Source organism: Cetorhinus maximus, chromosome 38 (genome assembly GCF_964194155.1).
Source record: "Cetorhinus maximus chromosome 38, sCetMax3.hap1.1, whole genome shotgun sequence".
Classification (NCBI taxonomy): Eukaryota; Metazoa; Chordata; class Chondrichthyes; order Lamniformes; family Cetorhinidae; genus Cetorhinus; species Cetorhinus maximus.
This window is the reverse complement of record NC_135916.1, coordinates 1,369,609-1,393,506: the sequence shown is the minus strand read 5'-3', so window position 1 is coordinate 1,393,506 and position 23,898 is coordinate 1,369,609. Positions and strand designations below refer to the sequence as shown.

The 23,898-nt window shown below is 43.1% G+C and overlaps 6 protein-coding genes across 6 annotated transcripts; 1 reads left to right on the top strand and 5 right to left on the bottom strand.

Annotated features, from left to right (window-relative positions):
• Positions 1-2,946: 2,946 nt before the first annotated feature.
• Positions 2,947-3,258, bottom strand: LOC144672381 (histone H4). Its single transcript, XM_078534226.1, has one exon. The coding sequence runs from the start codon at positions 3,256-3,258 to the stop codon at positions 2,947-2,949; it is 312 nt and encodes a 103-aa protein (XP_078390352.1).
• Positions 3,259-6,773: 3,515 nt separating this feature from the next.
• LOC144672459 (histone H2AX-like) lies at positions 6,774-7,205 on the top strand. The gene has a single exon (XM_078534302.1). It carries the CDS (start codon positions 6,813-6,815, stop codon positions 7,203-7,205), a length of 393 nt encoding a protein of 130 aa, XP_078390428.1. The 5' UTR covers positions 6,774-6,812.
• Positions 7,206-8,090: 885 nt separating this feature from the next.
• LOC144672450 (histone H3) lies at positions 8,091-8,501 on the bottom strand. The gene has a single exon (XM_078534293.1). The coding sequence runs from the start codon at positions 8,499-8,501 to the stop codon at positions 8,091-8,093; it is 411 nt and encodes a 136-aa protein (XP_078390419.1).
• Positions 8,502-9,867: 1,366 nt separating this feature from the next.
• On the bottom strand, positions 9,868-10,179 carry LOC144672382 (histone H4). The gene has a single exon (XM_078534227.1). The coding sequence runs from the start codon at positions 10,177-10,179 to the stop codon at positions 9,868-9,870; it is 312 nt and encodes a 103-aa protein (XP_078390353.1).
• Positions 10,180-13,041: 2,862 nt separating this feature from the next.
• Positions 13,042-13,353, bottom strand: LOC144672397 (histone H4). Its single transcript, XM_078534243.1, has one exon. It carries the CDS (start codon positions 13,351-13,353, stop codon positions 13,042-13,044), a length of 312 nt encoding a protein of 103 aa, XP_078390369.1.
• Positions 13,354-14,220: 867 nt separating this feature from the next.
• On the bottom strand, positions 14,221-14,877 carry LOC144672458 (histone H1-like). Its single transcript, XM_078534301.1, has one exon. The coding sequence runs from the start codon at positions 14,875-14,877 to the stop codon at positions 14,221-14,223; it is 657 nt and encodes a 218-aa protein (XP_078390427.1).
• Positions 14,878-23,898: the final 9,021 nt, after the last annotated feature.

The following is a 23,898-nucleotide window of genomic DNA, read 5'->3' as shown; positions in this document are numbered from 1 at the left end:
TTCGAATGGCCATAGGCACATTATTGTTCAAAGAGCACAGACAGAACAGCAGTTCCACCATCACTGAGAGCAGGAATCAGATTCACATTGATCTCAAGTTTCAGATAGACGTGTTCAATGCAACAGTCAAATACAACAGGGGAGACAGAATATTTCTCCCCAATTCACATCCACTGAGCACGGCAGAATGGTAGGTCCATCAATCCCAGTCCAAAATCACAAACATTATCAGGTTAAAAGGCAGCTCATTTATTTCAGGAGAGTGCAGTTTTAGCTACAGGTAGAGCAACTAAATGAAATGTACAAAATTAAAACTAAGAATGTACCCTGGGTTCCCACAGTGGAAGACGTTAAATTCCCCTCTAACGATCTCATGCTATATCTGAAATAAGAAGAAAGAGTAATTTTAATTAATACAGCAAGGATAAACAACACGTTGCAGGTCAATATGTTCACTATGATTCATAACGTAAGTTCGTTACAAACTGAACCAATCAGATATGAGGTACACAGCATGTGAGTTCAAGCGTCTCATTATCATTCACAAAGACTTTTGCCAAGTTGCAGCCTGAATGCTATACCTTAGTTCAAACAAAACAAATGAATAAAACCTGTCTTTGATAAATGCAAAGTTTCATGTCTAAATCTGCAACAGAGCCGGGAAACAGTAATAGATTAACGCATTGAAGAAATAGTTTTCACACACATGCATGGGATACATATTAAGTACAGAAGAAACCTACAGATATACAATAATGGAGTCATCTACACAGAGCACAAATTTGAGATACACAATCAGTACAATAACTGAGATAGAGGGAATTAATTCCACCACAGCTGACGGTCACAGGGTTGACACTGAAATTTCATGTAAATTAATTCCAAAACTACATCCTGTACCGGACGAAGACAAATGGGAAATGAGCCCTGCACACTCCCACAAAAACACTCACACATTCGCAGACTCATGCACTAACACACACAGACACACATGCAAAGCAAACTCACACACATACATAAACACTCATGCGCACAAGATTTTGTGCATACATACACAAACACACGCAAACAAAAACTTAAACACAGGCACACCCAGGACCAACAAAGCATTAATCCAATCACAAACAGAGTAGCAGAAAATTAAATGCAGAGGTCGAGGCACACACACACAAACACGCGCACACACAAACACACACACACACACACACACACACAAACACACACGCACAAACACAAACAAGCACACAGACACACGACAAAAAAAGGAAAAACAGTCAAAAAGACACAGAGGAAACCCACAGTCACATAACATGCCACAGATTGACGAACACAAAACAACTCTCACTCAAAGTTGTTGAATCAATCAGTATCTCTTTGAACCACACATTTATTTCCAGATATTGACAGATTCAGATGGAATTCACTCTCACTGATTGCACCAGGGCATAGAATTAATCTCTTAATCCATAAGAGATACTTGGCGATACACAGAGCTACAATTAAATCCACCTATAATACAAGAGTACTGCTTAGTGCAAAATTAACTCGATCCCAGTACACGGATAGCGACAGGACATAATGAAATACACAATTTCACAATCCTAAAAGGAAAATTGTGAATCGAAATGAATTCTTCAACGAAAGGTTGACAAAAATGACATTTAGAGTATTAATCCTGCAGTCATACACAGTACCACAAACTGACAGATGCTGAAGGGTAACACCTTTCGTGTGTAGCACCAGAGACTGATACACATGGAATGAAGCTGACATTTTTGCAGCTTGTCAAAAACTGATGGCAGCAGAAGCAAAGTCCACCTCACAGTCACTTCCAGGCCCTGACAGCTATAGAATAAAATGCATAAATGAATTGCAGTGACGGAGAGGTTCAGAGCTAAAGTCACTATTCCATTGCAGAAAACAGCAAGTGCAGAATATAACAGCTTGTTCCGATCAGTATGGAGGGCGATGAGTTCATAATCGATAAGGTGCAAGTTATTGTGACCTGGCTCCATCTGCAGACCGAACACGAGTCGTGCAACAAGATAAATACTCATTCGGAACCACTTCAAACTGGAGTGAATTAATAACCTGCAATCTGGATACAATATTATAATATAATTTTATTATTTTAAAATAATATCACACTTGTACATCCAGGCCGATATTGCTTAACCGCAGCACTCGGTAAACGTGAATTTCCGCCGGCTGTTAGGACTGCAAAAAGGTCTGAGTTTAAACACGAATGGATTCCTGACTTTAAAAGCGAGTGTGGGACTTGCAATTAAATATGATATAGTACAATAAGGGAGGCCTATCTTTTAATCGTTCGGAACTGTGTTCACTTTAACGGCGATTTTCTGCAAGAAATTAAACCATTACTGTTTCCCGGCTCTGATGCACATTTAAACATGAAACTTTGCATTTATCAAAGACAGGTTTCATTCATTGGTTTTGTGTGAACTAAGGTGCAGCCTTCAGACTGCAACTCCGCCAAAGTCTTTGTGAATGAGACTCAGGAACTCATGTTATGTATGTCATATCTGTTTGATTCAGTTTGTAATGAAAAAAAGACAGGGTGAAAATAGTGCGAAGAAGCGAGAATGTTGTGTCTCAAAATAGCTCCTCCTGTTCAAAGTATAATAAATGATGGCCTTTATCTTGTGGACTGGGTGTTAGTTTGGGAGCTGTCAGCTAAGCTTGGAGTTGAGCTTCGAGAGGTAGAAAGGAAGTGAATTCCCGAAAACCGAACAAAATTAAACCATGAAACCTTGTGTGACTCACGATAGTTTTGTGAATGGAGAATGAGCAGATGGAAACGCTGTGTTTATATAAAACTACATCTCGCTTTCCCTCTCCCGCTCTGAGGTCAATGCTCTCAATGTGAGGTTGTGGGCGGCTCTTAGAAGAGCCTTTGGGTTTTGTTATAGAGTCGGGTCGATTTGTTCAGCCGCCGAATCCATAGAGAGTTCGGCCCTGGCGTTTCAGAGCGTACACCACATCCATGGCGGTGACCGTCTTCCGCTTGGCATGCTCGGTGTAGGTGACAGCATCCCTGATCACATTCTCCAGGAAAACCTTCAGCACCCCGCGGGTCTCCTCGTAGATCAGGCCCGAAATGCGCTTGACACCGCCACGGCGAGCCAGGCGGCGGATGGCTGGTTTGGTGATGCCCTGGATGTTATCACGAAGCACTTTGCGGTGCCGCTTTGCTCCGCCTTTCCCCAGTCCTTTGCCTCCTTTCCCTCTGCCAGACATGATGCTTCTTCAGTCAAATCGCTGCTGAATGAGTTGGGAGCTGCTTCACGTTCCGCTTTTATACAGCCCGCCCCGACCTGACTGAGAAAGGGAGAGAGAGATAGAGAGAGAGTGAGAGGCGGGGCGAAACAGCCTGAGTGACAGTCAGGGCAATGTCTCTGAGAAAACAGCCACACATGCTTTGCGTGTGTGTCTGTGTGTGTTAGTGCATGATTATCCGGGTGTTTGAGTGTTTGTGTGGGAGTGTGCAGGGCTAATTTCCCATTTGTCTTTCTCTGATACAGAATGTAGTTTTGGAATTTATTTACATCAAATTTAATTGTCTACCTCCTGACCGTCAGCTGTGTTGGAATTAATTCCATAAATCTCAATTATTGTACTGATTGTGTATCTCAAATTTGTGCTCTGTGTATATGAATCCATTATTGTACATGTGTAGGTTTTGTCTTTACCTAACTTTTATCCCTTGCATGTTTGTGAAAACTATTTCTTCAATGCATTAATCAAGTCGGCAGGCTAACACTAGCAATCACTTACCAGAACCTGACAAGTACTGAGTCACAGTCACATTCAGAATCACAGAAACTGATTGACTATATGAATAACAACTTGAACTTCACATCTAATTCCAGATGTTGAGACATTCAAATGAAATCCCACTTTTGTGGATAGCGTAATATATTAGATATAGAGTTAATCCAACTCATGCAAATATCACAGATACTCATTGATACACAGAGGGGAAAATATATTCATTCACATATAATACAAGATACTCGAGGTAACAAAATGAATGCAGCTTGATCACATGTTCACCACCCTCCGAGTGAAGATGTTTCTGCTCATCACAGTCCTAAATGGCCTACCCCCTATCCAGAGATTATGAACACTTGTTCTAGACTTCCCACTCAGAGGAAACATCATCCCTGCACCAGGTCTGTACAGCCCTGTCAGTATTTCAACTACATCTCCCTTTCATTCTACAAAATTTGAGTGAATACAGACCAAAACTTTTCAATCTCTCCTCATGCAACAACCCTGCCAGCCCAAGAATCAGCCTGGTCATCATTTGCTGCACGGAGGTACCCTCATATATCAAAATTACCCAACCTATCACTACTTAAATAAACTCTGCCATTGTTTTTTACCTGCCAACGTGGGTAAATTCACATCTATCCACGTTATACAGCGTCTGCCCTGTTTCTGTCCACTCTCTCATCTTCTCTCAATCTCCATGAACACTCTTAATTTCCTCCTCATCTCTCACATTCCCTCCTAGCTTTGTGTCATCAGCAATCTTCGAAATATTACCTTTGGTTCCTTCATCAAAATAATTGTGGAATATTTTGAATACTGGGGCCCAGGCACTGATATCTTTTCTACATCACTTGTCACCTCCTGCCATTCTCAAAAAGACTGACTTATTCCTGCTCTCTGTTTCCTGTTTGCTAATCTTTTCTCAATCCATGCCCATATATTACCCCCATCCAATGCACTTCAATGTAGTACACAAACCTCTTTTGTGGGCCTTTATCAACAGCTTTCTGAAAATCCAAATACACCATATCATTTGATTCTCCCTTGTCTATTTTGCTAGTTACCTCTCCAAAAAAGTTCCAATAGGATTGTCCAAGATGATTTCCTTTCACAACTGCATGCAGTCTTTGTCCAATTTCGTTGATATTGTCTAAGTGTCCTGTTATGACATAATAGACAATCGGTCTGTCATTCATTGTTTTTCCCTAATTTTGTTTGGAATAATAGCCATTACAGATTAAAGTTCACATTTATATATCATGAAGAAACAAGTATTCCATGCACCCATAGAATGATTTAACAGATAACGTGGGGAATAAAATGACAATAGAAACATACTCTGATATTAGCAGCAACATATGTCGACTGAAATATAAAATAATGTCCAGGGATTTTCATGCACCAGGTAAAATCCACACTGACTTAAAACTGAATGTTGCAGAGATAAAAACAAAAACAGAAACATATTTCGGTGTTTTCAATTTAGTGAGAAAAACACAATATTATTGACCAAAGAGTGTCAGTGAATGAAAGCTACATTTAAATACCAGATAATGATGGGTAGGCTTAACCCCAGAATCACATAGCCTGCAGAGAATTGTTATTTTTTGTCTGGAATACATAAAAAACATAAGAACAAGGAACAGGAGTAGGCAATTAAACCCCTCGATCCTGCTCTGCCATTCATTACGATCATGGCTGATCTCATTTTGGCCTCAACGACAATTTCCAGCCCTCTCCCCATAACCTTTCAACCCGTTACTAATTAAAAAATCTGTCCACCTCACCCTTAAATTTATTCAGCGCCCCGGCATCCATTGCACTCTGAGGTAGTGAATTCCACAGGTTCATGGCCCTTTGAAAACAGGAATTCCTCCTAATCTCTGATTGTAATCTACCACCCCTTAGCCAAAAACTATGGCCTTTCGTTCTAGAATGCCCCACGAGGGAAAACATTCGCTCCATGTCGACTTTGTCTATCCCATTTAGCATCTTATATACCTCAATTAGATCTCCTATCATCCTTCCAAACTCGGGCGACTATAGGCCTAAACTGCTCAATCTCTCATCATTAGACTAGCCTCGCATCTCTGGAATCAATCTAGTGAACATCCTCCGAACCGCCTCCAGTGCAACTACAGCCTTCCTCAAGGTGTCAGCTGTGGCTCAGTTAATAGCACCCTCGCCTTTGAATCAGAGGGTTGTGGGTTCATGTCCCACTCCCGGAAACCAAGAACTGTGATTGTACTCGAAAGAGTTACATCCTTCCTCAAGCGACGGGACCAAAACTGTGAATACAACGTATGCTTGCTGCTTCAGAATAGACCCTGCCTTGTTGCATAAATGTAATCAAACAGAGTCTATCTTTGACCCCTCAATGATGCTATCCCTCCCCAGCATTATAAGAGTTGATTTGATCAATTCATTCCGTATAAGTCCTGGCGGTGTAGGAAGCCTCAGTTTCAATACCGGCAAATTTGCACCAAAAAATGTGCAATCCGCTCTTCACACTCACGAAATTGTATAAAACAAAAGTTTGGATTCTGGAATATTGGCGCCTTTATTGTCCTCTTGTCCACAGGCAAAACCAGAAACCTACAGTTTCGGGTAAACTGTTATCGAGGAAAAGAGAGCAAGAAAGCTTCTAACATTCTGTAACAGAACTGCTTTAATGTTAAGCATTAGGACGATTTGTAAAGGAATTTTCCTTTGTTTAGCTAAAACGATTTCTGTGCGATATTTCCTTGGATTAATTTTTTGGCGGTCATTTCAAATTTGAAATATATAATCGTTTGTTTAACTGATGATTTGGCGCCCTTAACTTCCGACTTCATACGTTGCTTGCCCGCATCGGTGAATCAGGCAGAAATCTGATTGGTAACATGAAGAATATTATGAGCTATAATATAATTGACCAATCAGCTCTGAGCGCACCACCATTCCTCCTGAGGGTATAAGAGAACTGAAAGAAGGCGGATATCAGCATTCTCTGTGAAAGTGCTTGTGAGATTGTTGCCATGTCTGGAAGAGGAAAGACCGGTGGGAAAGTTCGGTCCAAGGCCAGGTCTCGCTCCTCCCGGGCCGGACTGCAGTTCCCGGTGGGCCGCGTTCACAGGCTGCTGAGGAAGGGGAACTACGCTGAGCGTGTGGGTGCCGGAGCCCCGGTCTATCTGGCCGCCGTGCTGGAGTATCTGACGGCTGAAATCCTCGAGCTGGCCGGCAACGCGGCCCGGGACAACAAGAAGACCCGCATCATCCCCAGGCACCTGCAGCTGGCCGTCCGAAACGACGAGGAGCTCAACAAGCTGCTGGGAGGGGTGACCATCGCTCAGGGCGGGGTGCTGCCTAATATTCAGGCCGTGCTGCTGCCCAAGAAAAGCGGCGCCTCTGCAGCCACCAAGACCAAGTGAAGCGACCATTCTTTAAACTGAGAACCCAAAGGCTCTTTTCAGAGCCACTCACTTGATCAGTGAAAAGGGCGACCTGTTGTCTATCCGTATGCGCGATAACATCCCTATCGATTCGGAATGACATATTTCTAATGCGATCTGTGAAAGTGCTGGTTACAACGAGACGCTGGTGCTGTTGCCTTTTTCCAGAAATCAGGAGTCTGTGCTGCATCTATATATGACCAATTGACAATGTTCAGGGAAACGTTCATTGAATAATTAACTCATCCCATCTCTAATTCAATGACGTGAATTGCTAAACAACTATAAATGGAATCACCCCATATCCCCAAATGCAGCAGAGGGAGAGACCGGATTAACTAAAGGACTTAAATAAATTGTAGGCCCGAGGGTTTTAGGAGCTAGATTGTTTAACAAGAGATCGCAGCTCTTTCTCTGACCGACTTAGTGGCTCTTTGGTGCATTTGGAGCTGAATCCGGGTTTTAGTACATGTGTGAACATCCCTATCGCTTCGTAATGACAACATTCCTGATGATATCTGTGAAAGGGTGGGTTAGAGTGAGACGCATCCTGCTAGCACTGTTACATGTTACAGACATCAGTAGTATGTGCTGCAACTATTTAAATCCAGTCTCAAGAATTCGCGAAAAACTTCCCTTATTATTAAAATATTTGCCTTTTAAATGATCTCAATTCATCCCAAACACCGAGTAAAGGAAGCAAAGGACAGTTACCCGGTGACAAAGTGAGGAAAATAATTTGTAGGCCAAAGAGGCTAAAGTGCTGGTGGTTAAGAGATCGCAGCTCTTTCTCTGACCGACTTGGTGGCTCTTAAAAGAGCCTTTGTGGTTCTCGGGGTAAGTCTAGAGTCGGGTAGGGTGAGTCTAGGCGCGCTCCCCGCGGATGCGGCGGGCCAGCTGGATGTCCTTGGGCATGATGGTGACTCGCTTGGCGTGGATGGCGCACAGGTTGGTGTCCTCAAAGAGCCCCACCAGGTAAGCCTCGCTGGCCTCCTGCAGGGCCATGACTGCCGAGCTCTGGAAGCGCAGGTCGGTCTTGAAGTCCTGAGCGATCTCTCGCACCAGGCGCTGGAAGGGCAGTTTGCGGATCAGCAGCTCGGTGGATTTCTGGTAGCGGCGGATCTCCCGCAGAGCCACAGTGCCGGGCCTGTAGCGATGGGGCTTCTTGACGCCGCCCGTGGCTGGAGCGCTCTTGCGGGCAGCTTTGGTAGCCAGCTGCTTGCGGGGAGCTTTCCCTCCGGTCGACTTGCGCGCTGTCTGCTTGGTCCTGGCCATGATAACAAACGCTGTGGAACACAGACTCTGAGAATGATCAAGCCGCTCTGTGTCTGTCTATTTAAGACATGTCCGTCACCTCCCTCCTGTCCTGATTGGATGCAGCGCAATCCCGCCGAGAAATTTGAAAAGAGCAGCGGGCTGTATGGATTTCTGGGCCCTGATTGGTGGAGCAGAAACTGACAGTTCATCAATTTCAAAATGCCCGCCAATTTCAGAGGGACGAGTAACTGAAATTAAAAGAAACCTAGTTTGAAGGCAGTTCAAATAAATATCAAGGCGACAAATATCACAAGGTCTCAATGTTTGCGAGCCCCATTTCGGTAACAGCTCCGACTTCCTGCTTTTGAACGCAGATTAAATTCTTTCATCCCCTGATCGATTGCTGGCCGGAGGCATCATTCCCCCGCCATTTCCGCCAACTCCAGCATGATGCCACCACCAAACACATCTTCCCTTCATGATGCACCTAATGATGGGCGAAATTTTGTGTCTCACATATAAAACTGATCAGCCGTATCGGTTTATAGCTCTATTAATGTTATAGAGAGAATGGCTTGGCTCTTGTTTCTAGTGTTTTATGGGTGGGGGAGGCGATGTGGGTGGGCGGATTGCGCACCCTTTATGTAAACAATGTTTACCTCTAAGTTTTTATATTTGAACTATCTTCCACAATGTGCGTAAATGCATCTTCGCAGTGCAAACCATGCAGCAAAATCAGAGCTTCCACTTCACCCTTCCGACCGTCCTGGGATGCGAAATCGAGGTGATTAAGTGTAGTCACATTTTTCAATCAGCCTCTCAATATTCGCCTTACATTCCCGTTTAAATTCGGGTTATTTCATTGATCGCCTGAATAAATCTGTTCAGTGCTCCCAGGAACCAGACAACATGCAGCATGGATACAGGCTGATCCATATAAAGCTGGTATACTGGTACCTCCCAGACCCTGTCATGTCTCAACGACCCAGGAACAGATGGCGAAGAAAAAAGACAGGGTGATAATGGGGCGATGAAGCGAGAATGATGGGTCTCAAAATAGTTACTCCTGATCAAAGTGTAATAAATGATGGCCTTTATCTTGTGGACTCGGAGTTAGTTTGGGAGCTGTCAGCTAAGCTTGGAGTCGAGCTTCGAGAGTTAGAAAGGAAGTGAATTTCTGAAAACAGAACTAAATTAAACCATGAAACCTTGTGTGACTCACGATAGTTTTGTGAATAGAAAATGAGCAGATGGAAACGCTGTGTTTATATAAAACTACATCTCGCTTTCCCTCTCCCGCTCTGAAGTCACTGCTCTCAATGTGAGGTTGTGGGCGGCTCTTAGAAGAGCCTTTGGATTTTGTTATAGGGTCGGGTCGATTTGTTCAGCCGCCGAATCCATAGAGAGTGCGGCCCTGGCGTTTCAGAGCGTACACCACATCCATGGCGGTGACCGTCTTCCGCTTGGCGTGCTCGGTGTAGGTGACAGCATCCCTGATCACATTCTCCAGGAAAACCTTCAGCACCCCGCGGGTCTCCTCGTAGATCAGGCCCGAAATGCGCTTGACACCGCCACGGCGAGCCAGGCGGCGGATGGCTGGTTTGGTGATGCCCTGGATGTTATCACGAAGCACTTTGCGGTGCCGCTTTGCTCCGCCTTTCCCCAGTCCTTTGCCTCCTTTCCCTCTGCCAGACATGATGCTCCTTCAGTCAAATCGCTGCTGAATGAGTGGGGAGCGGCTTCAGGTTCCGCTTTTATACAGCCCGCCCCGACCTGACTGAGGAAGGGAGAGTGAGAGAGAGAGAGAGAGTGTGTGTGTGAAAGGCGGGGCGGGAGAGACTGAGTGACAGACAGAACAACCTCTTTGTTAAACCAGCTCTTCCTCCTGCCTGCCCGAAATACATTTATTTATCAAATTCTGAAGAGAATTGAACAAAGAGCTTTAAACGTAACTGAAATACTTCAACATCATTAACCAGCTAGCTCGAAAATCGAATTTATTAAATCCAATCCTCTCAGTAATATCCCCCCCTCGATACTGCAATTCTATTAAGCGTCAAATGTTTACGTCTATTTCAAACCCTCTCCTATTCTATACCAACACAACTCTAGACTCGCCCCCGACCCGTCCTCTCCACAATGAAATAAAGGGATTGAGAAATTCCCTAACCTCTCTTCCAACAGAATGAGAGCAACAACAGGTATGGGCCTTAGTTGTGAGGCGGAATTTTGAGCGATGCTCACTCCATTGCAGACTCTCACCCTGCAAATGTGAATAAAGAAAAGATAAACATTGAATGCACTGGGACACATCCCGGATATGGGGCTGTAAGGATATTCCTGTGTCTTATTGCACAGTGCGGGAGGGGACGGGTGGAGAGTGTGTCAGTGAGTGAGCGGGAAAATAGGATTTACGTGGAAGGATAAAGAAACATTTCCATCTAAAAACTGCTCCCAGCGCGGAGACAGGGATCAAATGATCAGGGGATCAGTTCTTTCATGTGAAATGTGGGTGGCTCTGAAAAGAGCCTTTGGGTTCAGAGGTTTACAATTTGCTCGGGATCTTACCCTTCTTCCAATGCCTCAGAGTATTTAAAGTTAGCTGAATTCACAATCGACAGCAAATAAATAGAAATCGGAGCAAAGATCGAAAAGAGAACGAAATCTCTACCGAGACATTCACAATTGTTCATCTTGTTGCCAATGAACATCTAAATGTGAACATTGTGTAAGAGAGTGTTTGAAGTGGGCGGGCGAGTCAGAGGAATGAAACTGTGTTTGTGTGTCCGCTCTGATCAGGAAATTTCCGAGCCCCGCTTGGGTAAGGTTAAAATATTTTCCAAAGAAATACACCCCCTGCTCCCCAGCTTAACCCCAAAGTGAGATTTCAAGACAATTTCTTTGTTGTTTTCAAGATTTCGGTCTAAAAGTAGAGGTCATGTCAGCGATCGGGTGAAGGAGCCGCTGTAAATCAGGTTTAAATCGAAGTGGGAGTCTTCAATTCGCGTGAAATATTGTCGACAGCGAACATTACAGTGTTAGAGATAAGAAGGATTTATAAGAAGGAAATCCGCCGAGAAATTTGAAAAGAGCAGCGGGCTGCATGGATTTCTGGGCCCTGATTGGTGGAGCAGAAACTGACAGTTCATCAATTTCAAAATGCCCGCCAATTTCAGAGGGACGAGTAACTGACATTAAAATAAACCTAGTTTGAAGGCAGATAAAATCAATCTCAAAGTAGAAATATCATAAAATCTCGATGTTTGAGAGCCCCAATTCGGTCCCAGCTCCGACTTCCTGGTTTGGAACTCGGATTAAATTCTCATTCATTCCCTGATCGGTTTGCAACAGGCTGGAATAAAACTCCTATTGATGGGGGAAATTTTGGCCCTCACACATCAACCTCATCAACTGACTGGGTTTATTCATGTCAACGCGCTATAGATGTTCAAGAGAAAATGGTGTGATTCCTGTTTCTGCTGGTGAATGGATGCGCCGTGGGGTCTTTATGGGGGAGGGGGGCTTGCAGACCGTTTATTTAAACCGTGTATCTGTCGAAATTTACATTGATGAACGATTATGTTCTTATTATTGTATTAGGTAAAATGAACTGGCGGAAACTGCATCCCTCTCTCATTCCGGCTTCATTATGTGTTGGGTGTGAATAACATTTGGCCTTTGACAGTACATCACAACCATGTGCCGTTGCCCGTCGGACCACAATTTAATGGATTTATCCAATACCCCACTTTCATTCAAACTCTCTTCCACAATTATTCCGAAATGCCTGTTTAGTATAGTCCAAACCGAGCGCCAAAAGCAGAGTTTTCCCTTCTGATACAGTCATAAAGTTGTACAACATAGAAACAGTCCATCGTGTCCTGGGCGGCCATCAAACAGCTATCTGTTCAAACCTTCTGTTCGGCCCGTGTTGCAGAATAGAGGTGATTAAGGGTAGTTTTATTTTTCATGTCTGTAAATCGATATTGGTCTGATTCATGCCGGCTGTAAAATCTGATCTGAATAGAATCGGCAGCAAGAGCCAGTCAATGTCTGCCTTATAACCCGTCTTGAATTCGGATTATTTTTCTGATTGTTCAGAGGGAGGCCAGAATAAAGCTCTGTTCAGACAACATGCTGCATCGATACAGGCTGATCCGTATAAAGCTGGTACCTCCCAGGTCCTGTCATGCGTCAAAGACCCAGAAATAGAAACCGATGGAAAAAAAAATAAAGTTAGAGCGACGAAGGGGGAATACAAGGTTTGAGAATAGTTTCTCCTGATGAAATTCGACATTACATTGGGTGCAGCCGTGGTCCTCGGGTAGGAAGATCGGTAATTCGTGAAAACTGATCTAAATAAAACCAAGGCATTTTTGGGACTCACGATGGTATTGTGAAAAGAGGATGCATTGGTGGCAAAGCAGTGCCTCTTAATAAAAAAATACAAAGATTTATTTTCCCCTCTCCCCCTTCAGAAGTCACTGCTCTCAATGTGAGGTTGTGGGCGGCTCTTAGAAGAGCCTTTGGGTTTTGTTATAGAGTCGGGTCGATTTGTTCAGCCGCCGAATCCATAGAGAGTGCGGCCCTGGCGTTTCAGAGCGTACACCACATCCATGGCGGTGACCGTCTTCCGCTTGGCGTGCTCGGTGTAGGTGACAGCATCCCTGATCACATTCTCCAGGAAAACCTTCAGCACCCCGCGGGTCTCCTCGTAGATCAGGCCCGAAATGCGCTTGACACCGCCACGGCGAGCCAGGCGGCGGATGGCTGGTTTGGTGATGCCCTGGATGTTATCGCGAAGCACTTTGCGGTGCCGCTTTGCTCCGCCTTTCCCCAGTCCTTTGCCTCCTTTCCCTCTGCCAGACATGATGCTTCTTCAGTCAAATCGCTGCTGAATGAGTGGGGAGCTGCTTCACGTTCTGCTTTTATACAGCCCGCCCCGACCTGACTGAGGAAGGGAGAGACAGAGAGAGAGAGGCGGGGCGGGAGAGACTGAGTGACAGACAGAACAACCTCTTTGGTAAACCAGCTCCTCCTCCTGCCTGCCAGAAACAGAATTGTATTTGTCAAATTCTAAAGGGAAGTGAACAGAGTCTTTTGAACAGAACTTACACACTTGAATATCATGAAGCAGCTAATTAGCAACTCGAATCGATTAAACATCGTCTTGTCCGTATCATTTCCGTCTCAATACTGAACTTTCTATCCGAGTCAAATTCTGCTTCGATTTCAACCCCAGCTCCAATTCCATCCCCACCCACAACTCCCCTCCCAGGGTGATTGGGAATTTTGCCAACATCTCCCAACCGAATGAGAGAAAATAATGGGTTTTGGGTGTCAGCTGTGAGGAGTTTCCTTTACACCTGGTTTCTCTATTGCAGACTCCCACCCTGAATATTTGAATAAAGAAAGGAAGATAAACATTAACTGCTCTCGGACACACCCCGGATACTAATCGGAAAGGATATCGATGTCTGTTATTGCAGGAATGAGAGTCGGAGTTGGGGGAGGGAGTGGAAGTGCGGGTGAAGCGCATTTCAGTGATTCAGCGGGAATACTGGATTTACAGGAAAATAAAACATTTCCACCTGAAATCAGCTCACGGCGCGGAGACAGGGATCAAATGATCAGGGGATCAGCTCTTTCATGTGAAATGTGGGTGGCTCTGAAAAGAGCCTTTGGGTTTAGAGGTTTACAATTTGCTCGGGATATTTCCCTTCTTTTCTGTCTTTGCTTATCTCGTTTTGGGCTTGGCCCTCCCTATCGCCACTTTTTTGACGCCCGTCAACTTCTTGGCCGGAGACTTTTTCTTGGGAGCTGCTTTCTTCACCGGCTTTTTTGGAATTGCCGCCTTCTTGGCTGTTTTCTTGGCCGCTGCTTTCTTCGCTGGGGATTTCTTGGCCGCTGCCTTCTTCGCTGGGGATTTCTTGGCCGCTGCTTTCTTGACTGGAGTCTTCTTGGCCGCTGCTTTCTTTGCTGTCACCTTCTTGGCTGCCGCTTTCTTCACTGGAGATTTCTTGCCAGCTGCTGCCTTCGCCTTCTTTCCCACTTTCCCTGGGGTTGTGTTCTTAGGGACTTTGAAGGAGCCCGAGGCGCCCGTGCCCTTGACCTGAACCAGGAAGCCATTCTTCACATTCCTCTTGATGCTTTGCTTGATCTGGGAGCCGAGTTTCTCCACATCCACCCCATTGCCGCGCAGCGCCTTCTTGATCGCGGGCAGCGACATCCCCTTGCGATCGCTGCAATCCGCCACCACCTTGAGGATCTGCTCGCCCAGCTTGGGACCGGCTGCACTGCTCCGGGGAGCCGCCTTCTTCTTCTTCCTGGGAGTCTTGACCTGGGCGGCGGGAGCGGCTGGAGGAGCCGTTTCGGCGGCTGCAGTATCGGTCATGTTCCGGGACTCTGCACAAAAGTGTCTCTGTCAATCTGAACGGGCTGAGAAATGAAGCCGCTGGTGGCGGCACTGAGCAACTTAAAGGCAGCGAGCGGACGGGGCGGAGACAGGCTGCTGTCAGCTCCAGGCTGCTGCTGCCTCTCTGTGTTTTTCTCTCCTCACAAACTCACCAATTCCATTGAAATTCCGGCTCTGCAGTGTCCCAGACTAAATCCTTCTTATCTCTGACATTGTAATGTTCGCTGTCGAAAATATTTCACTCGAATTGAAGACTCCAATTTCGATTTAAATCCTATTAACTGCGGCTCCTTCACCCGATCACTGACATCTCCTCTACTTTTAGACTGAAATCTAGAAAACAACAAATAAGTTGTCTTGAAATCTCACTTTGGCGTCAAGCTGGGGAGCAGGGGGTGTATTTCTTTGGAAAATATTTTTATTTTACCTAAGCGGGACTCGGAAATGTCCTGATCAGAACGGACACACAAACACAGTTTCATTCCTCTGACTCGCCCGCCCACTTCAAACACTCTCTTACACAATGTTCACATTTAGAGGTTCATTGGTAACAAGATGAACAATTGTGAATGTCTCGGTAGAGATTTCCTTCTCTTTTCGATCTTTGCTCCGATTTCTATTTATTTGCTGTCTATTGTGAATTCAGCGAACATTAAACTCTCTGAGGCATTGGACCCGCAGAGAGTCTGATTTGCAGAATCTGGGGTAGAGCCAATTATATATGATTTCAGGTAATTGTCTGAATAGCTCACATCAAGATGTTTATTTCTGGTGACAATACAAATTATCTGCTCCCAGTCGCTCTAGATTTCCCTTTTAACGTTGGTCCTCCTGAACTGAGAAGCCACAATTTCACCAATTGCATTTAACCCCAATCTCAACGTCCAGTTATGAATGGAGGCACGTTCTGCCTCGTCACGTTACTGACAGTGACAGATTTTCTCAGAGCACATTTCGATTTTTGACTAGCGATAATCTGATGAAATATCAGACCTGAATTTCTGAGAGGAGAATGAACAGTGACAGTCCTACACATCACATGGATGGAGTGTGAGTGTTAGTTGACATTGTCCTATCAACAACATTAGTAACATGCACATCAACAGAATTCGAGGGTTGGGGGACAAAGAGCGGGTTCAAGTGTGTGTGTGTGATTCTGTGTGTAAGTGTGTGTGATTGTGTGGGAGAGAGAGAGAGAGAGAGAGAGCAATTAGCCTCTATTTCTCTACCGTGTGACAATATAACAATGAGTGACCCTCATACCCATCATCGAGGGAAAACAAGACACACTGTCACTATTTCAACAGAATATATACATATCACAATTCATAATTGTGTCTCAAACATCCGCTAGAACAAAAGGATAATATCGATCCCTTGGTACAGTTCAGGGAATGTTCATGAGCAGCTTCCTGCGATTATCTTGTTGACTGGTTAGGAAATCTTGAACACGTTGAATTTATAATCATTGGATCTTAGAAGACTGAGAGTTATCCTTATTGGAGCACCCAATATTCTGGAGCTGATCAATAAGACCGGCACTTATAGATCCCACCAGCGGTGAGAGATGCCTGGTCTCATCTCTCACTAACATTGGACGAGAGGCAGAGACATTTCTGTCCCACAGTCCAGGAAAGTGACAGATGTTGAGGCAATAATAATGAAATGTAACATTCTATAAACTCTGGAACTCCCGGGAAAACTTCGACTAAAATTGTTGAATACGACAGTCAGTGACTGACATTTTCAATCTGATTATATTAACTTGAGACTTTTACGATCTGATATTAAGTTCTGAGCTATAACAGCAAACACACCTATTCGACATGAGGATTAATTTGCGGAATCCTGGAATGATCAGCAAAGACGCCCAGTTTGGATTTAATACAGGGATGGCCCTCCCGCTCGTAACGTCTCTGCCTTTTCCCACATTGCAATTCCTATGCTCAAGCCTGAGGAAATTGACTTGGGGAAGGACCAGGTGACCTGGTTTGTTCGGAGTTAGTTTCCAAAAGCACATGCGCATTGCAGCCCTGCGTTCTGGAATTTCTCGGTGACAAGACGAGCGCATGCGCGCTTCCCTTCCACCCCCAACCACTGCCCTTGACGGCCTTTTACTCACTGAGCGGAAGACCTTTGTTTCAAACAGACGGAAATGGAAATACTGGGGCCCGGGTAAGCGAGTAAACAGCGTTCTGATTCCAGCAGCGCATCGATTTGTCAGTGTGGGCACAGAAATCATCATTGACTCGGGGTAAGTTCAGGGAGAACCGGGGGCTGTTTGTAAGAGGCGGAGCGGAGCGGGAACGTGTTCCAGAACTTGGAGTGAGCGGGTGGACGGGGAGAGGCCTTTCTGGGGCTGTGTGTGGCCCTGCTGAGGGAGACAGAACCTGAGCAAGCTGCAATTGAAAACTATTATTTTCTTTTTCTCTCCTCAACCCTGTAATGCATATTCCAAGTTTAGCTGCTGATTCACACAACTTGTTGGCTTTTGGACAGTGAATAGTGGAAACAGGCAGAGAGTAAGGAGTGGAGCAGTAATGTTAACGACACGTGTTGCAGGCACCAGCTGTTCAGCTGAGGCGTCTCAAAGAAACATTGTACCTTCCACAGTTAGATTCAGTTGGCGGTTCTTACAAAGGGAGCTGGAAATAGAAATCTGTCCTGCACCAATATCTCTGGGCCCGCGTAGTGACACCCTTGGAGCCGTACAGATGCGGGTTGTTTCTGAATGTCTCTCAATAATTAGAAGTGGAATCAGACACTGTAGTTTTTTCGTTGTCCGCCATGATATGTACAGTGTTTTTGATATTGATTATCAGTTGAAATATTACATTGATCTATTGCCTTTTCCTGACCTCAGCTGATTTTGAGTTACTGGAGATATCTTTCTTCCTCTCTGGCAGGTTAATGAAGGGATCAGTTTCAAGCTCAAGTTCCACCAGCCAACATAGAGGTGCAGCTATCTCCTTCTAACTGGCAGCAGGTACGATCCTGGTCCAAGAGTGCACAGATACAGACAGAACATCACTGTGACCATCACCCAGAGCAGAAATAGTCAGACTCGAATTGAACTCAAACCCTGATGCACATGATCAATCCAGTAGGCTAACACACAGGGGAGACTGAATTATAATCCCCACAAAACACTACTACTCGGTACTGCTGAATGGTAGACCCACTGTAAGAGGTAAGCAGCGATTTCTATGTTTTTAGTGAAACCAAAGGTCAGCAAAATTCTCCAGTGAAACCTTGTAAACCATAAGGGCCGGTATCAGCAGCTCTCTCTAGGAAGACCTTCGGGATCATAAGGGATTAACTGGTTAGGAGATAGAAGGGGGATGAAGGTAAACACATCAGTGTGATGACAAAAAGTATCAGGGATAGAGCCAGGCTAGAACGAGATGAAGAGGCCCTGCTTGCGAAAGCAAAGGTATGTTCCTCGGGCTGGTGACATCTGATTGTCATGTCATTATGTACTGCCAAGATTGGAATTAGAATAGTGTAATGTGTACGTGAACGGTTTAGTGTTTAAAAAAGAATGTTATCCTGCAATCAGTAGAGTTCTGTTTATAGACAATCAAAGGGATCAGATCCTCCCTCTGTCCCCTTTAATAAACAGTCCTAAACCTGTATCTGTGTCACTGTGGTCGATTCTTAGAAGAAAGTACAACACCACCAATTTCAGTCCAAAATCGCAACCATTATCAGATTGAAGGGCAGTCCATTCAGGTCACAAGAGTAGATCATTAGCTACAACTTAAATATCAGACAATTAATGTTTGCAGAATTATTCATGAATACATGCAAAGTTCTCGCAAAGCAACAAGTTAAATTCCATTCCAAAAATCTTATTCAATATCAGAAATAAAGATAGAGTATATTTTTGTTAATGGAGGCGTGCATAGACATGCCAGAGGAATATTGTCATAAATACTCACTTCCACAGATCACTACAAATAAAAAATGGTTAAAACTTAACTCACAAAGCAGATATTGAAAAGTACAGAGAATAATATAAAACCACTCTCAGAGCAGAATCTGCCAAAACAGAACTATCCCGGATTCCCATAACAGAGACAAACAATTACATTGTAAAACCACAGGCACATACCAGGGACATAGAGATGCAGAAACAAATCAAATTTTCTATAAGTCTTTTCAAAACAGGAGAAGCATGGCTACACACATCGCTGATCTTGATGGCTACTGTAAAAACACACATGAATATGAATTAAAAATTTTAAGTTGCTGATCAAAACAAATCACCCCGTTCCATAAACCGAGAGGGACATGGAAAATAGGTTCATGCTTTCATACTAAATGGAAAACTGAAATGTGGCCATCATTCATAAATATTTTTGTTTGACAGAATCGACAATGACACAGACACACACATAAATGAGAGTCACAGAGTAAAATGCACTTGGAGATTCTGACAGAATAAATGTGAAACGTAATTATCAGACTCTGTCAGTTGCAGAGTGATATTTACCAGCTGGGAATTAACACAGACAGGGGGAAGGCAAAAAACACTAACAATGCTGGAAATATTCAGCAGGGAAGGCAACAACTGTTGAGAAAGATTGAGAGTGATCATTGCAGGCAAATGACCTTCCATCACATCAGGAATTTCAGATAACGGGCAGTTCAGCTTTTTCTCCACAGATGTGGACAATCCTGGTCAGTATTCCCAGCAATTTTCTTCCCTTTTTTTGAGGTTTCCAACATCCAGCTGAGAATATTTTGGCTTTGCTTAGTTGCAGTTGATAAACATTCCTTCATGCTAAAATCTGACATGTACAAAGGAAATCCCATATTCAGACACAAAAAATCAACAGATTCTCAGCAAAACTATTGTTCAGTTCTTCAAAAATTGACACAAGCAGAATGGAACATATCACTTGTAAACCAGAGATTTTGAGCAACGAAAATAAAACAAGGAACCGAATCAAATAGGTACAGATTAAAATCCTCATTCATACAACACATTCACTGTAAATGCAGAGTCTCAGAAACTACATGTTCACTTTAACAAAGTAAAAGACATGCTCACAACAAAAACTGAAAATGAGTGGGTAGATTGAATACCACACTCTCATATCTGAAAAGGTCAGCTACTGATAAAATGCAAACTTACATACACCAAACCTCACAGTTACTGCTTACACGCCAAGTCTGTCATAAATGATAAGGTAAGAATTGGACATGTACAGAATGAATCCATGCCATCATGCCAGATAATTATGAGTACCAATCAACATGCATATTTCTATACTGAACAATGACAAATAAAAAGATAAGTCCATAAACACATTAGAGAGACAGAATGAGCGTAAACACAAAAACACACCGTGAACACACACACACACACACACATCTTCAGACGTGCTCTCTCTCTGTCTCTCACACACACACAAACACAGATAAAAGCAGGCATGCACAGACACATCATCAATCGCACAATGACAATTCTGTAATACTCAGAGATTTTGAATAAGTCTTACATTTGCTTCTAAGACACTAATAGATAAAGAATGTAGGCTATACTCATAGGAAATGTACTGAGAATATTACGAGATAATCATAGTTACATTGTCAGGCTCAGTGAAGTAATCTCAAACACAAGTTCAGACATTCAAAAGTGTGAACTGCAGTGTAAAATTCACATTTGCATTCCAGACACGTACCTAAAACTGTCAATTGCAATTATGACCCATGCTCACAATGCAGTTATTGACAGATACAAAATAGTACTCACATTCACATGCCACAAACTAATGGAGAGAGTGAGGAAAAAATGCTCAATAGCAAGTAAGGAAGTGCTAGAAAGTAAAACAACTGGACATTCACATGGACATTCTAACACCAGCAATCACTTACCAGAACCTGACAGGTACTGAGTCGCAGTCACATTAAGAATCCCAGAAACTGATAAATACAGCAGCAGATTAAGAAACGGAATTCATACTCACATATGTGAAAGCACACCCGACAGTTTAAAACTCACACTCATAAAAAAAACTGGCAGATGGAGACGGAAACACAGCCTTAGAGGACAACAAACCTGGCATTTAAATATTTATGAGAAAAATCAGACAAAACTAAATTCGACATTTACATTGTAATGAGACTTAAAAATTAACCGTTACAAAGCTTTCACCTTTGCATCTCAGAAATCAATAGATACAGAATAAACTACTTAAATGCATCCCAGTGATTGTCAATGCAATCAGAGGAGTGGTCCAGCAAAGAAGGATATCACTGTTCAAATAAAAATGGCAAAATACTATTTTCATCCATGTGTTCCAAAAGTGAAACTCACCTTCATATTTCTACATGGAAAAATTAATGAAATAATAGTACAGGCCTCCAAATTAATAAATCAATCTGCAGTCGAAATATCAGGAATGAATAATGGTTGAAAGGTACAACATGAAAAGAGACAAACAAATCTTAGCTCACAAGCTGTGCTATGGTTATTCCTGGTGCATGATGATGTTAGTGACAAAGGTCGATAATAGTGACAACTTCAAAAGTCACAAAATGACCAAGGTTAAAAAGTGAGCCAACTGCAACACAAGGTAGGTACAGCATCTTTCACTGAGAGCAGAGAAACTTCCAGGTCATTATGTCCACAGTCACAACCAATTAATTGTTCATTCCCATACTGTTTCAAAGGGAAGAGACAACTTTTCAATGCAAGATACAAACTGAGCAGTCTGATTTTTTTGCTGTTGCTTGTTTTTATTTCCATGTAACCTAGATGAGAGGAGCATACATCAATCAAAATGTTCACAGAAAACACACCAAATATCAGATTTAATTATATTGTGTTGCGTTGGTCAGAAATTAATTAATTATTCTGAGCATCATTAGGCAAGAAATAACTGATTGGAAGGGACTGAATAAATTGCAGCACAGCCCCTTAGAATTTAGACATATCTATATATTTCACACCAAAAATGCTGGCATCAGTATAGATTCAACAGCAATCGCTTTATACAAAATGCACAAATTACATATGAGGCTGTGTATCTGATTAAAGGAGCTGTAATATTCACAATTGTTTTCACAGAGCTAAAAATCAAATGGCAATCCCAGGCAACTATTGAATATAACCTGTGACTACAAAACACATGAAGCCAATGTTATAGGTTAAACCAAAGGTTAACAAATACTGCTATGTTGAGGGTTTCATAAAAATATATTCCAACACGTTACAATAAAAGTCCAGATATAGTCTTATCTCACACTTACCTGCAACAGTGTTGAAAAACAGAAACAGATTGAACAATATACCTACTTAGATGGGCAGAATTCTCAGGTGCAAAATTACTCACACGTTCAAACACAGACCAAATACAGCTATATTAACAAAAATAAATTCAAAGCACACCAGAGAACGGCAACTACATAATTATCTCCACACACATTGCGCCAGGGGAGGAAAAATCCATGATGCAGATGTTAATCACCCAAATTTCCAAGTCTGAAAGCTTTATAATAAATCCCACACTCACTACACTACCTGAATCTGAATGAGGCAGAAAAGATCTCATTCAAATAGAATAGCTGAAACCATAAAAATACAGAAATAACCGCACAATCACATCGCCTATTGGAAACTGTCGTGTTCAAATTAATCCCCAAATCATGCACTGTAAAGGGCACTGAGAGAGATGCAGAGAGTGACACATTCCCATACAAACCAGGTGCACAGTTCAGCTGAATGAATCACACACTCATTGTCAGCTAGTTGGTATTAAAGACTGATTTATTACACACTCACATTCAGTTTGAGAGACTGACAATTATAGAACCATGGCCAAACTCACAGATTATACTAGATGCTGAGAAGCAATGAACTATCCCCATCTGATGCAAAGTACCAGTGAATGAAATACAGGGATAAAACCACAAACATACACTGAGAACATAACAATGAGAAAAATCCGAATGCTACAGGGCCAAATCCACAGTCAGGCAATATATCACCGATTGACACACAAGGAAAACATACTTGTAGCAGTTGACTATATGAATATCAATTTGAACTTCACATCTAGTTCCAGATATGGAGAGATTTAAATGAAATCTCACTTTTGGAGATAGCACGTTAAAATATTAAAGATAGAGTTAATTCCACTCTTGCAAACGTCTTAGATACTGACTGATACACGGAGGGAAAAATATATACATTCACATATAATACAAGATACTGGAGGTTACAAAATGAATGCAAATCAATCACATGTTCACCACCCTCTGAGTGAAGAACGTTCTGCTCAACACAGCCCAAAATGGACGACAATGGATCCTGAGATTGTGAATACATGTGCTAGGCCTCTCAGCCAGAGGAAACATCATCCCTGCACCCAGCCTGACCAGCGCTGTCACTATTTCATATATTTCAAATACATCCCCTCTCATTCTACAATCATTGAGTGTATACAGTCCGAATCGGCCCATTCCCCCCTCATGTGACAACCCTGCCAGCCCATGAATCAGCCTGGTGATCATGTGCTGCACACTGGTCTCTTCATATATCAACATTTCCCAACGTATCTCTATGTAGATAATACTCTGCCATTCTGTTTTTCGTACCCAAGTGGATGAATTCACACCTACTCACATTATATTCCATCTGCCATGTTTTTTCCCACTCACTCAAATTATCTAAATCTCCTTGGGCACTCTTAACTTCCTCCTCATCTCTCACATTCCCTCAAAGCTTTGTGTCATCAGCAACCTTGGAAATATTACCTTTGCTTCCTTCATCACAATCATTCTTGTCTATTCTGAATACTGGGACCCAAGCACTGATCCCTGTGGCGCACCACTTGTCAACTTCTGCCATTCTCAAAAAGACTGATTTATTCCTGCTCTCTTTATCCTGTTACTAATCCTTTCACTGTACATGCCAATCCAAACCGCCATCCCATGCACTTCAGTTTGGTACACAAACCAGTTAAGTGGCCATTTAACAAAAGCTTTCTG

Excerpts from the sequence above, each read along its gene's own strand:
- LOC144672397 (XM_078534243.1), bottom strand. The coding sequence starts at position 13,353 with ATGTCTGGCAGAGGGAAAGGAGGCAAAGGACTGGGGAAAGGCGGAGCA.
- LOC144672381 (XM_078534226.1), bottom strand. The coding sequence starts at position 3,258 with ATGTCTGGCAGAGGGAAAGGAGGCAAAGGACTGGGGAAAGGCGGAGCA.
- LOC144672458 (XM_078534301.1), bottom strand. The coding sequence starts at position 14,877 with ATGACCGATACTGCAGCCGCCGAAACGGCTCCTCCAGCCGCTCCCGCC.
- LOC144672459 (XM_078534302.1), top strand. The coding sequence starts at position 6,813 with ATGTCTGGAAGAGGAAAGACCGGTGGGAAAGTTCGGTCCAAGGCCAGG.
- LOC144672382 (XM_078534227.1), bottom strand. The coding sequence starts at position 10,179 with ATGTCTGGCAGAGGGAAAGGAGGCAAAGGACTGGGGAAAGGCGGAGCA.
- LOC144672450 (XM_078534293.1), bottom strand. The coding sequence starts at position 8,501 with ATGGCCAGGACCAAGCAGACAGCGCGCAAGTCGACCGGAGGGAAAGCT.